The sequence below is a fragment of the Pectinophora gossypiella genome, chromosome 20 (genome assembly GCF_024362695.1).
Source record: "Pectinophora gossypiella chromosome 20, ilPecGoss1.1, whole genome shotgun sequence".
In the NCBI taxonomy this organism is placed as follows: Eukaryota; Metazoa; Arthropoda; class Insecta; order Lepidoptera; family Gelechiidae; genus Pectinophora; species Pectinophora gossypiella.
Window position 1 is genome coordinate 9,863,036 of NC_065423.1, and position 13,968 is coordinate 9,877,003.

Consider the following 13,968-nt stretch of genomic DNA (forward strand, 5'->3'; position numbering starts at 1 on the left):
TGCCCACAATATCATGTCAATGTGACAGTTCTTATATAAAAACAGGGACTTGAGCATGATCTTGAGGGCAGTCTCAGCTGAGATTAGTTTATTAAAACCACACTTAAATCCCATATTAAACTAACACTTATAATATTACAATGAGGACAAAAACTAGCAGCTCAAATGTAATGTAGACGACAGGTCGACATGGCAATTCTCTAGTGACGTGACGTTTTCAATATCGATATATTTTTATTATGTATGTAACAAAATGTGAATAAAATAATACCACGTTTTCATTTAAGTTAATATTTATTCATCTGAATCATCTAACGTATCGCTACAAAAACTTAAAGAATCTTCGTCACTGGTATCTCCGACTTTTATAATAAAATCTTCCATTTCATTTTCCATTCCCATGTCTTTTTCCCAATATTCATTTTCAAGGTTCTGGACAGGTTTTTCGCTCATGCCCCGATTGCCATGTCGACCTGTCGTCAATAGTAGGTGGCAGCACTGTTGAGTGTTCCTAAATTTTGACAGTTCTCCATACTGTCCAGCTAAAATTCGTGATAAATTGATATAAAATGTGAAGCAACGTGGAGTGTATCCCGTATGAAGGATGAGTAACGAAAAATAAAAGCAGACAGTTGGAAAAAGGCAGTTTGGATTGAAAATAAGTTTTACTAAGTTTTCTTCTTTCCGATCTTTAGGGAATACATATAACACTATGATTTTGCAGTTAAACGCTGCGCAAAGGGTTATAGTGTAAAAATATAACCAAATCAATATGTTTGTTTACTCAAATAGTATAGGGAACTGTCAAAGAACACTCAACAGTAGCGACACCTGATGAGAGAGATAAGTAGTTTTTACCCTCATTGATGAAAAACGATTTGAGCGTTCATTGCTAGAGAAACTGTCGTAGATTTGAATCACATTCGAGCCTATATTTTGTTAAAATTTATCTAACATGCATAACCCATTTAGAGATAGCGAAGAAGATACAATAATATTTTATCTTAAACCTAGCGATATATAACCCGGCTTCGCGTTATCTCACTCTAGCGAATGACGGTTTTGAGTGACAGAAATGGATAGATGCATATGAAAGTGCGGTTCAACCAAATGGGACAATTCTTGAAATTTTAAATTTTTGTGGTGAAGTGTGTCATCTTGCTGAATTTTATTGAAAACCTTTATATTGCAATTAAATTATTTTAATTTTGATTTGATTTGAACCCTAAGCGTAAAGCGTTTAGTCCCGGCTCCTTTCAGCGTTTTTTTATAAACTCCGAACATATCATTGACCGCGGAAGTCAGAAGAAAACAAAAATGCTACGGAACATTTTCGCATCCCATTTTGTGTATTTTTTTTACTTCAGCGTTATCTTAAGACAAAACATTATAGTATCTTCGCTCGTATGGTACGGGGCTCAATAATTATCAACTACAGACCATTGGATATAGGTTACTACGTCTGAGGATAGTTCAGTAAACACGAAGGAAGACTGTTCAGTCTGGATACAGTAAGTTCGCGTCTCGGCCGCAGCGTTCCTGAAAATATTCATCTTGTTAAGTTTCTTTACATACATTTTTACAGACATGCAAGAATTTTTGATTTCAAAACACAACTGCTTAACGTGCCCTCCGAAGCACGATTTAAATCAATCAATAATTCTTTATTGCACAAACACATAAGTAAAGGACATGTACAGACGAATAAAATAAGCACAAATTGCTAAACAGCAATTTCTTACAGGCAACCTTAGGGTGAAAGAAGTTTATGTATTTCATCTTACTTTGTAGGACAATGAAGTGATTCAAGCCTGCTACGTCCTTAAAAAGGACAGTGTCACAAAGTGATTTCGACAATGTCCTCATCGGGAGTCGAACCCGGACCTCCAGATCGTTGGTCCCGGGTATTAGCCGTAAAAACACCACCAACTCGTAACGGAGCAGCGGGGTGGAGTACGCTCCATACCCCCCTCCAGTTGATCGAGAGGCCTGTGCGCAGCAGTGGGACCCATGTAGGCTATTTATGTTAATTTGTGTATGTTGAAAACGCAAGAAACAGTGTCGGCTGTTACCTTAGTTATAAATTAATACGAAACTTGATGGACACGGTAAAGTACCGCTTATTTACAAAAAAATGTAGTATATTTGTTCATATACGAACATTACATACGTATGTACCTAAATATTACAATCAATCATCACCAGCCCATTAACGTCCCCACTGCTGGGGCACGGGCCTTCCCTATGGATGGATAGGGAGATCGGGCCTTAAATCACCACGCGGGCCCAGTGCGGATTGGTGGTTATTGACGACTGCTAACGCAGCCGGGACCAACGGCTTAACGTGCCTTCCGAAGCACGGAGGAGCTCAAGATGAAAACTTTTTTTTTTTGGTCACCCATCCTATAATCGGCATTTGCGAAAGTTGCTTAACTTCAACAATCGCAGACCGAGCGCGTTAACCGCTGCGCCACCGAACTCCTCGGTAAATATTACAATATTAAAAGTAATTTATTGTCAATCGGGTGTGCAAATTAATAACCCTAGCAAACAAATAGTCTACGTATTTTTAAAAACTATCAAATATGTATGTTATGTATGTGTGTATGTATGTATATATGTCAATGGCTATCTCACCTGATGTTCGCTAATCAAGTAGACGGGCAGCGACTCGGTACAGAACTCGCACGGGATGACGGGATCCTCGTAGTTGGCGGGCGAAGCGCTTCGCGGGGAAGGGCTGTGAGGCCGGTACTGCGCCAGGTCGGGCCGGCAGCCCGTCTGGGAAAACAGTTTTTTTAAAATTCTAGTTTTTAAACGAGACGAACCCAGGGACACGGAGTGGCGTGTTTATCCCGGAAATTGACCATTCCAATACAGGATAGGTCACATACCTCCCAAAATGCATTTCTCGAAAATGTGGGTTTCCTTACGATGATTTCGTTCATCGCTGAGCAAGTGATGTGTGATCCGAACATGAATTCGAAAACAAATTCGACAATCATTGGTTTAGGCCTATGCTGGATTCGAACCTGCGACCTGAAAGTGAGAGGCAAGCGTTCTACCAACTGGGCTACCACGGCTCAGACTGTTGCGTCAAATAATAGATACATATTTTAGAGTTAGAATTTACATTGAGTATACCAGTATACCTGATGCTGCACCAGGGTGCTGGCGGGCACGGGTGCTCCGCAGAACTCGCACGGCAGGGGCACGTCCTCCTCGTCGGGGGGCAGGGGGGAGGCGCGCGCCCTCCTTTCACTGCAACCACACAATAAACAATTATACTACATAATTACACATAGGACAGTAACTCTGGGACGGGTGAGAGCCTTCAGCGTCCGGGTGAGAGCCCTCAGCGTCCGGGTGAGAGCCCTCATTGTCGTGGTGAGAGCCCTCAGCGTCCGGATGAGAGCTCGCAGCGTCTTGATGAGAGCCCTCAGCGTCCGAGTAAGAGCCATCAGCGTCTTGGTGAGAACCATCAGCGTCTTGGTGAGATACCTCAGCGTCCATGTGAGAGCCCTCAGTGTCCGGGTAAGAGCCTTCAGGGTCCTGGTGAGAGCCCTCAGCGTCCTGGTATGAAGTGTCCGGGGCGACTAAAGTGACCCCATCGAGCGGGTGACGTAAATCAAACTTGTATCGGAACTGCGCGGAGGACGTCCCTTCTTTATGTAATATTTATTATTGTTCATTATATGACATAATTATTATAACTAACAGTAAGTACTTGCCCGTTATTTGCGACATTCGCATTGTTAGCGTTGTAAGGTGCTGTAACCTGAAAAAAAAAATTGTTCGCTTGAGTCATTTTATTATTTTTACTTACCTTTTATATACACGGTGTTAGTGACATCGTAACGAAAATTTTGAGGGATAATTCAGACCATAATTCTTAGTTAATATCTTACGTAGCTTAAACACAGCTGACGAGGACTGGGTGTACTGTAGTCTATACACCTCTGCCTACCCCTTCGGAGATACAGGCGTGATGCTGTTATCTTGACTACATTCAATTTGTGTATAGTTACATTAGTTACCTCATTCAGTCCTCTTCTCAACTCCCTGAGAGAGGACTTGATCTCGCTGAACCTGTCGGCGCCCTCATTACGGTCCTCCCTCCGCAGCTGCAGCTCCTTGAACCGGTCCATGAACTGTTCAGGGGTCATCGGCTTCAGGTCCTGCAAGTCGTTCCGCACCTGATACACACAATAGGGTAAATGTCCATTGCCTAGACCTGCCGTTCCCAAAGTTGTCTGGGATGCGGGTTCTGGGACCCATCTAATAACGGATTGGTTTTAATACTTATGTAACGTCTTAAACCTAAATAAAGATTTTATCTGCTTATCTAAACTCGGGACCCAGTCCTAGAAAATTTTACCGCTACCAATATGAATAAAGAACTTTTTTAAATAAGCAGTTACCGGCCGTTGGCTCGGTCGGTTACACAATATTAAAAACAAAATACTATTAGAAAAAATACTCCTATTGGTACTCCACCTCACAATAAACACGATAGAAGAGAAGAAGAAGAATATTAGAAAGCTCTAAGGTCGGCTAGTATGTGACCAGTGAGTAAGTAAGTAAAATGTGTGTTGTGTGTGTATGTGTTATTTTTATAAAGAAACAATATTTTTTTGATACATTAAAAACCCCACAAAACCAATTCCTCGGTTTGTTCCAATGAAATCAGTTTAAAATATTATGTATAAAAAAAACATAAAAAAGTTTAAAATTAACTTAAAAAAATTCCCAATTGAGAAAAGTTTTTACACACTGCAAAAGTTTTTCTTACATGATAAATAGACTGTAAGTGATGTAGATTTTGTTGTTATTAATAGTTTTTAAGATTTTCATAGTTATTTTTAGATTAAGTTTGTTTAATGTTAAGTACTTATTATTATTTATTTTTTTTGTATTTCTGGCCTAATGTGATTTCTTGATATTTTTGTTTGTTTTTGCTATACCCTCCCGGGTCCATATGTGGTACTATAATATTTATAACAACTGTTTACCATATGGTGTGCAATAAATACTTTGACTTTGACTTTGTATTAAAACACAAGCTTATAGCTAAGAGATCTTTTATTTAAATAGCCCATAATTTGAGAAACCCTGGCGTAGACAATTGGCAACACCATCGCGCGTGCGCGTGGCCAGCCAATCAGAGAAAGGGGGAGCAAGTGCTTCAACCAATCAGAACACAGAATATTCAGAGAAGCGTCGCGGCGCCGCGGCAAGGGACACTTCTAGACCGACTCAGACGATGGTCATGATGTGGTGGTTGATGACTGTTGTATGAGGACTCCTTCGACGATCGTCTGTACTTAAAAGCATGAAGTTCCTTAAGAGCAAATAAGCGATAGTGCAAGAGTGACTTCCCTACCTCATTCACGTTCCTCGGGTTGGCCCTGTTGCGGCGGCGGTCCACTTCTAAATGCGTGTTTTCATGGTCGTCATGTAAACTTGAAGCGCCTAACATTTGACCTGCGGATAAAGATTTTTAACATTTTCAATCCCTCGGTCTCCTAACAAGGCTATCACATATGTTCACGGCTATATCCCAACTGGGGTAAACAGAGCACATCCCGGACACTTCATACAAAACACCACTTTTAAACAGACACTACACATTGACGTTATCGTACACGCGCATCTGTGTATGTGACGTCTGACGCCCATAAGATTTAAACCTAAAGTAAGACCGAGGGGGTGAGGTAAACCTAGCGCAGCTGCTGGTGGGGCGAAGAGTTGCCGTTCTATTATTCCTTATTTTTTGGTTACGGTGTAAATGGCCCTGAATCCTGCAAACGCATCCTAATTTTACTTTAAGTTATACCCGTCATTTTCTTATCCGCCGAAAAGGAAAAGGATGGATGATTGACAGCCGTTAATTTTAGGAAGAATGAGTAAATAAACGAATAACCCGGGCGAATCTAATAGGTATCTCGCTGGTATGCAAACCGTTTGACGTGTCTGTCAACTTAATTCTGTCGGGTTATATGCCAATGTAAAATGTTTAGGTTCTATTAAATTTGTGCTTAAAATTGACGTGTGTTCCGTAAATTTTATGCTTGTCGATTACCCGTCACTTTCCTTTTCGGCGGATAAGAAAATGACAGGTATAACTTAAAATAAAATTAGATGGTGTCAACAGGAATTAGCACCAATAACAACGTGTATCTAAAAAAATATAATACTAATCTCTAAGTCTAACCGGCGTACCGGTGTAGTACTATTCAGAGGCGGAGGACAGGAGTCCTAGTACGGCTTTGAAATAGACTACTCTGGGCGCCATCACAATTGCGTCAGACAGAGTAGTGCGGGGCGGAAGGCAAGAGGGAAACCACTGCTCTATTTTTCCCTTTAAAGTAGCATGGAGAATACTGCACCGACAAGAGCGTGGCTCTAAAATTAGTGATAAAGTCTAACCCGCAGGTGCAGCAGTACGGTCCATCCACACCCGTCCCTGTAGTCGGTTCTTGTAGTCGACTTCCTCCACCGGCCTGTTCTGTAAAGCGTCCATCTTGCGGAGTTTCTCTATCTTTTCGGCGGCTGTTAGTACTGGCGGCAGACCTAGAACAAGACAACATGAAAAAAACATAATATAAACAGCCTATATACGTCCCACTGCAGGGCACAGGCCTCCCATCAATCAACTAGTCGAAGTATGGAGCATACTCCACCACGCTGATCCACTGCGGGTCGGTGGAGCGTTGGGCTCACGACCCGGAGGTCCCGGGTTCGAATCCCGGTGGGGACATGTCACAAAAATCACTTTGTGATCTCTAGTTTGGTTAGGCCATTAGAGGCTGATCACCTGATTGTCCAAAAAGTAAGATGATCCATGCTTCGGAAGGCACGTTAAGCCGTTGGTCCCGGTTACTACTTACTTATAATTAAGTAGTCGTTACATGAGCCATGTCAGCGACTCATTAATAACCCTGACACCAGGGTTGATGAGGTTGGCAATTCACCCCACAACCCACACGATAGATGAAGAACCTCACATTGAGAGTCAAGTGTTTTTCCTATTGGGCAACCACGGATGTTTGTACTTAAGTAACTTGTACTGACCGTGAGCCGCGTTGTAGGCGTTCTGCTCGTGCCTCTGGGCCTCCTCGAGGCGGTGCCGCTGCAGCGCGCTGTGGTAGGGCAGGTCGCGGCGGGGCTCCGCCGTGGGCGGCTCGCGCGCCGGGGGCTTCGGCGCCGGACGCTTCTTCACCGCGCCACGGGACACAGCCCTAGTGTTACATGTCCAGAGATTATCACTAACATACACACATAACATAAGCTCTAACATACCCTAATAGGGTATTTTACTGGGTCATCATCATCATCTCCCTAGCATTATCCCGTTTTTCACAGGGTCCGCTTACCCATGGTATAACAAAAACAGGTATGCAAATGTGTTCACGCAAATAAACGATTTATCTATCTATCTATCTATTACAAGCCGCCGTTGCTAGCCCTTTGATGACGACTGAAAATAGCCTTAGCCGTTAGGTATTTTAGTATAGAATTTCAAATTCAAAAATATCTTTATTCAGTAGGTAACATAGTTACACTTTGAATCGTCAATTTTTACATAACGAACGTCTCATCCGCCTAAAACTACTGCAGCTTCTCACAACCTGTATAGCCGGGGAAAAGAAGCTGCAAGAAAAACCTCGGCACAGGGCCCTAGACGTTCTTTAAAAAAAATAAAAATAAACATAAAATATTGATATACAATTGAGTAATTTAGCTGCCTAATATCAGTTCTCAGACAGTTAATCCCATGCATTCATATCTTCTAAATAATCACTAACTTTATAATAACCTTTTTTGTAAAGTTTTTGTTTAACTACTGTCTTAAAGCAGTTGAAAGGCAAATTCTGAATGTCAATGGGAATCTTATTGTAAAAACGTATACATTGCCCCTTAAAAGATTTAGTAATCTTATGTAATCGACTGACTTGTAAAGCAAGTTTATTTTTATTCCGGGTATTAACAATGTGCCGATCGCTATTTTTTGCAAATAATCCTATATGTTTTTTTTACATATATTAAGTTTTCAAAGATATATTGTGATGCCAAAGTTAAAATATTAATTTCTTTAAATTTATTTCTAAGTGACATCTTGGGTCCCAATTTGTAAATCGCCCGAATGGCCCGCTTTTGCAGAACAAAAATGCTGTTCACATCTGCAGCATGACCCCACAGCAAGATGCCGTACGACATTAGACTGTGGAAGTAGGCAAAATAATTAAGAATAATACTACGTATAGAACGGCAACTCTTCGCTCCCCACCCGCGGCTGAGCTAGGTTACCTCACCCCCGCTCGGTCTTACTTTAGTCTTGAATGGTACGGGCGTCAGATGTCACACACACAGATTCGCATGTACGATGACGTGAATATATAGTGTCTGTGTAAAATGATGGTTTTTTGTATGATGTGTGCAGTGTGGCCCCAGTCAGTCGCCGTAAAATCAAAATACGTAAACAACAAAAGATTGGAAATAAAACTTACAATTCCTTATCGATTTTGTTAACTGCCGCGACAGCCGTGTTGATCTGGGGCTGGTCATTCGTCCTCTTCAATGGAGCTTTATTTATATTGTTACCATTTCCATTCAACACATTATGTGTCTGAGCTCTAGATACATTGGCCACTGTAGTCTCTGCCAAACCACTGGACGTAGAAGGACCAGCGTTAGATGAGCCGAGATATCTGATCTGCGTCTTCGGTTGATCTTGTAAAATGTTTGTGTTCTTAACAAAGTTTGCAGGTCGAGTCACACCGTTGCTAGTGGATGGTAATGGGATATTTGTAGGTTTTGGAACGTTCATAGGTTTTATGTTGGTCGCTTTAGGAAGTTCCCTCTTCGGTTGGGGTACAGGATCTGTAAACAACCATTTTCAGCCTTATTACATAGTACTGGTCTTCTTACACCATGATCTATCCAACAATCGTCAATCATGATACAGGATTAAAACAAAATTGACCTTATTATTACTACATTGCGATCGTTATTTGTAGGGTCGTATGCTGATTTACGGAATGCCGTGGGAATACCAAGGTAAAACCACGATCATACCATAGGATAGATGTAATGGTGCTAATTCCTGTAAACACCATCTAATTTTATTTTAAGTTATATCTGTCATTGTCTTATCCGCCGAAAAGGAAAGGGACGGGTAATCTTTTTTTTTGACGTGACTTATTGTAGATTTGCCGCAGATGGCATTAACTACTTGGCCGGACAAATGGGGAGCGCTGAAGGCTCTCACCTGGTACAACGTTTAAGACAACAGGCCTGAGGGTGCCCAGTTGGGCGCGAACCTCGGCTCAGGGCGTCGTCTGAGAGGAAAAATATTTGAAAGAATTAATCGACCCTAGTGGGTCGATAGCGATAAGCGCTGAATGAGGGAAATCGTCGACCACGCCGGCGGGGTCGGTATCGGGGACCTGAAGTGTTTGGTGTCGCGTAATCGTCGGTCGGCTCTATGGCTAGAGTAATCGGGTCGTCGGGATCGTATATTACGTCCTTCGGACGCCGATATTTTTCAGTACCGTCCCTAAGCGGAATGTACTCGGAAGCCGCAACTACCAGGGGATTTGGGTGGTGCGGAGCAGAATCGAAAAAACGTTTGATCGACGGGTAATCGACAAGCATAAAATTTATGGAACACACGTCAATTTTAAGCACATATCTAAAACAACCGTCTAAAATTTTTACATTGGCCAATAACCCGACAGAATTATATTCGCAAGCACACGTCAAACGGTTTGCATACCAGCGAGATACCTTTTTGATTCGCCCGGGTTATTCATTCATTTACTCATTCTTCCTAAAATTTAGAGCTGTGAATCATCCGTCTCTTTCCTTCTCGGCGGATAAGAAAATGACAGGTATAACTTAAAGTAAAATTAGGTGTCTGCAGGAATCGGAGCCACTATCTCTCTAAGGGTGGTATTAATAAACTAATCTCATCTTCGAGACTGCCCTCAAGATCATGTCAATGTGACTGTTCTCATATAAAAACAGAGACTTGAGCATGATCTTGAGGGCAGTCTCAGCTGAGATTAGTTTATTAATACCACCCTTAATTCCACTACATAACAATCTCACCATCGTCGAGTCTCAAGAACCCGTGGTTGGAGTCGAGGTGCAGCTGGCGGTACTTGATCATGACCCACTCGCGGCACTCCGGGCACTGCTCCGTGCGCACCCCGCAATAGCTCTCGTGCGCTGGGAGCTCGCGCCGAGGGAGCTCCAGCTCGCAGAACCTTCATGACATAAACAGCATATATACGGTCACGAGCATTAATATGTATACACTTTGGTACCATGTCACATTAACTTTTTTGACAAATTGAACTGCAAGTCTCACTAAATGTCAAATATGTTAGTGCAACAGAGTCCTAAAGTGGATACATTATATTGCTCATGACTGTACATTCGTCCCACTGCTGGGCACAGGCCTCCCCTCAATCAACCGGAGGGGGGCGTATATTCCTACTTTGGAAACATTCCCGGAAATAAAAAGGCGTAGTTATGTAAAAGGAGCTTAGAAGGTCAAAATATGCCTATAGCAATGCTATGCAATTTATAGGTAGTGCTAATCGCCTCCCATTAAAATGTTTTTTACTTTCGTTAAGATTTACTAACCTTAGTGTGCAAGTGTGAAAGACCAAGTATTACTTGGTCCTTGGTAATTGTGGTTTTGCATTACTAACAATTGGGCCTGAGTTGCCAAAATAAACATTTTAATTATTATTTTTACCGGAAGTATCTCGACAAATTCGGCCGTTTGGAGAAAATGATTAAGGTTACCTGCAAGACTTGATGGTATGTGCACATGAGTCCCTGATGTGGTCTTCCAGGTCTGTTCCACAGACCTTCTCCCCACACTGCTTGCATGGCACTGAAAAATGATTAATTAGACTTGATACCACGACTAGATGAGTTTTTTGACAAGTAAATGATTTTGATACTACCCACTTAAAAGTTCTCAATTTTTTGCACTATCAAAAAGCGTGCGCACTTCGATTATACGTGCGTCTTATATATCCGAACATATTATAATTAAAAAAAATTACATACAAAGAGAGGTTCACACAGATTTTATAGCAATTTTTTTAAACCCACTAAATGTACGGGAATGTCTTTGTATTTATTATATCTCAAAGAATTGGGTAGCTTCCTAGGTCAAAGATAAATTATGAAATTCTGAGTACTAAATAAAGACAGATTTGCAGACTTTCTGCTATTTATATAAGAAGTATTTATATTATAGTATTTATAGTTTTTTATAGTATTTTTATTATTGTATTTATTTATTTTTTGTATTTTTATTTTTTTTATTGTTTTTATTTTTTATTTTTTTTAGTGTTTATATTAGTATTTATTTTATTGTAATCTGTTCTCATGTAAGTGACTTATTTCATGTCTTAATGAGAATAAAGAATCTTTGAACCTAAGTTGTATCTGGAATACTCGGCCTTAGATTATCAAGCTATGAATCCCTCTTCTACGTTTTTCTTCTGATAATTAGAACTGTGACCGAAGGCCAAAGGTTACATGACTCAGGTAAAAAATTACCTTATACTACGTAATAAAAGTTAGGCATCCCTCTAAATATAAAAATCTTACATAATTTATGCAACTTCTCATGATGCTCCTCAAGCTCATTCTGAGGCACAGGCTCCTTGCACACCGGGCACACGCGGATGTTACGTGCACAATGAACCGTGTGGATCGTGAAGTTCACCGCTGGGATCTCTCGCTTGCTGAAAACAAGATGTTCTGTATAACAAAAATGCAAAATGGTCTGTGTTCTGTATGTTGTGTGTGTTCTGTGTGTGTGTGTGTGTGTGTGTGTTCTGTGTGTGTGTGTGTGTGTGTGTGTGTTCTGTGTGTGTGTGTGTGTGTGTGTGTGTGTGTGTGTGTGTGTGTGTGTGTGTGTGTGTGTTCTGTGTGTGTGTGTTGTGTGTGTGTGTTCTGTGTGTGTGTGTGTGTGTTCTGTGTGTGTTCTGTAAATGTTGTGTCTCAGGTTTTGACTGGAAAGGAAAACAATTTACAATACAATTTATTTTATACATAATATTTTATTTATATTACATTATGTTAAAGATCAATTGCTTTTTAGCTTTTAGGCTAGATTGTAATATTATGAAGGATATATTCTATTCTAATGCTTTATTTAAATAAAAAAAATATAAGTATTTAATTCTATCTTAATATTGCCTGATAGTGTAAACCACATCTTTTTGAACAATCACATTGGAATATGATTGTTGTTAACGAAAGTTGAAAGAAATCAAATTTTTGTTAAAGAATTTCAGATCAGAATGTGATATTTCAAAAAGGCACTACATGGTTTTTACTATAAACTGACTGAAAACTGATTCAGTAGGAGCTATGTTATATGTATTACTTTGTTCTCTACCCACTGCTGGATATAGGCCTCCTCTATTTCACGCCATCCTATCCGATCCTGTGCAAGTCTCATCCATTATTTTCCGGCAAACCTCACAATGTCATCCGACCACCTTCTTTGTTAGCTGGGTCATATTAATACTTGTTAGTAACAATGATTAACTGTTTTACTCTAATAAAACTTGACTGTGCTGGTTTGATAAGGGTTATTTGTATATTTCCATATCTCGGGTTTATGGAGTCCCAGGCAAAGTAAAGCAAACATGTAGAGGCCCTTTGAGACGATTTAATGTTGTGTGACATTATAATAATTTAAGTACCTATACTAGCAATATAAACCGATGCATGTACGTCACTGCACTTGTGTTCTTGTTTTTTTTTTATAATGTTCATCAAGTCTTGTGTTAGTGTTAGTTGGAGTGTCTATATAAATGTTTATTACTAAGTAAAATATCTCGTTAAAAGATTCCCACTGAAGGCTATGAATGCATGTCACATTCTTTTGTTTATCAAGTTACCATTGACTTTCTGATATTTCATTTAACTACACTGGTTACTGCTACAAACCTTGTCAAATAGCACACACATTACTATTCTTACAAAGTGTTGCAAGCCTAGCCTAGAAACTACGTTATCAAGGTTTTTCATTACATGTCTTCACTTCCCTTGTGAATGAAAAGAATGAATTAATCTGTCTATAATATACTTTCATCAGCCTGTTTTTGTTGCCAATGACGCAAAAACTGAAGTTTTTCATCAAACAATTTGTCCGTTGAAAGGTAAACAACCGAGAAAACGAATTACAACAGCTGTACGTTACTTTTGCTCCATATAATATCTAAAAATAAACTTTACTAACGCGTGTAGATATAAATAGGATAAATATTGACAAGAGCTCAGAGACGGGTTGCGATCAAAACTCACCAGTTAGGACATACTTTCTGCTCCTCATCTTCCATTCTGCACTCAGTTACGAAGTTTTACGAAGAAACTTGAAACCAAAATGGTCTTCAGCACTTTACAACCAATTTCCACAGTGTTAATCCAATCTGTAGCCTCCAGACCACAGCACAAGTTGAAATACTCTTTCCCGTAATCAGGTATCGTTATCCATTCACAACCTACCCTATATTTAAATATGAAATAAACGAATTCATTTTATTTGTCGGTGAATCCCGAAAATTGTTTTTAAACTTTTGACATTTCTAGTGATGTCCCATTGACGGACATAATAAAAAAATAACGTTACAGTACAGTTAGACATATCGTTGTAACTTTGTATGTTAACGTCAAAATGTAGTTGTGTCGATGCCGTCACCAGCATTGAGGGACTTTCCCAACTTTCCAGGCTACGTGCCCCAAAAACAATATAGATGGCGCTGTAATGATTTTCCTTTGTTTGCCTTTTAAATTCATGGATAACAGATATAATGCATATTTTATCTTGTTTTTGGGTATGAATGATGACCCTTTTTATTACACCCAGGCACAATTACATCTTCCACCCATTATTATTCTAATCAAAACAAAGAGAAGCAGTATAGC

At 40.1% G+C, this 13,968-nt stretch overlaps 1 protein-coding gene across 3 annotated transcripts; it reads right to left on the reverse strand.

Moving 5' to 3' along the window:
- Positions 1-417: 417 nt before the first annotated feature.
- LOC126376224 (uncharacterized) lies at positions 418-13,653 on the reverse strand. Of its 3 annotated transcripts, XR_007567695.1 has the most exons (14): positions 13,348-13,651; positions 11,638-11,774; positions 10,819-10,909; positions 10,114-10,271; positions 8,511-8,883; positions 7,075-7,241; positions 6,430-6,573; positions 5,384-5,484; positions 4,038-4,196; positions 3,732-3,778; positions 3,153-3,261; positions 2,638-2,781; positions 1,441-1,539; positions 418-542 (listed from the first exon to the last, which is right to left on the reverse strand). XR_007567695.1 is itself a non-coding variant. In XM_050023487.1 (13 exons), the coding sequence occupies exons 1-13, from the start codon at positions 13,380-13,382 to the stop codon at positions 1,498-1,500; spliced, it is 1,689 nt and encodes a 562-aa protein (XP_049879444.1). In that variant the 5' UTR covers positions 13,383-13,653; the 3' UTR covers positions 418-1,497. The 3 variants fall into 3 exon arrangements, 2 of the variants coding, with proteins under 2 accessions (XP_049879444.1, XP_049879443.1); XM_050023487.1 differs by having other exon boundaries at positions 418-1,539; positions 4,038-4,178; positions 13,348-13,653; XM_050023486.1 differs by having other exon boundaries at positions 418-1,539.
- Between the last annotated feature and the right edge of the window lie 315 nt (positions 13,654-13,968).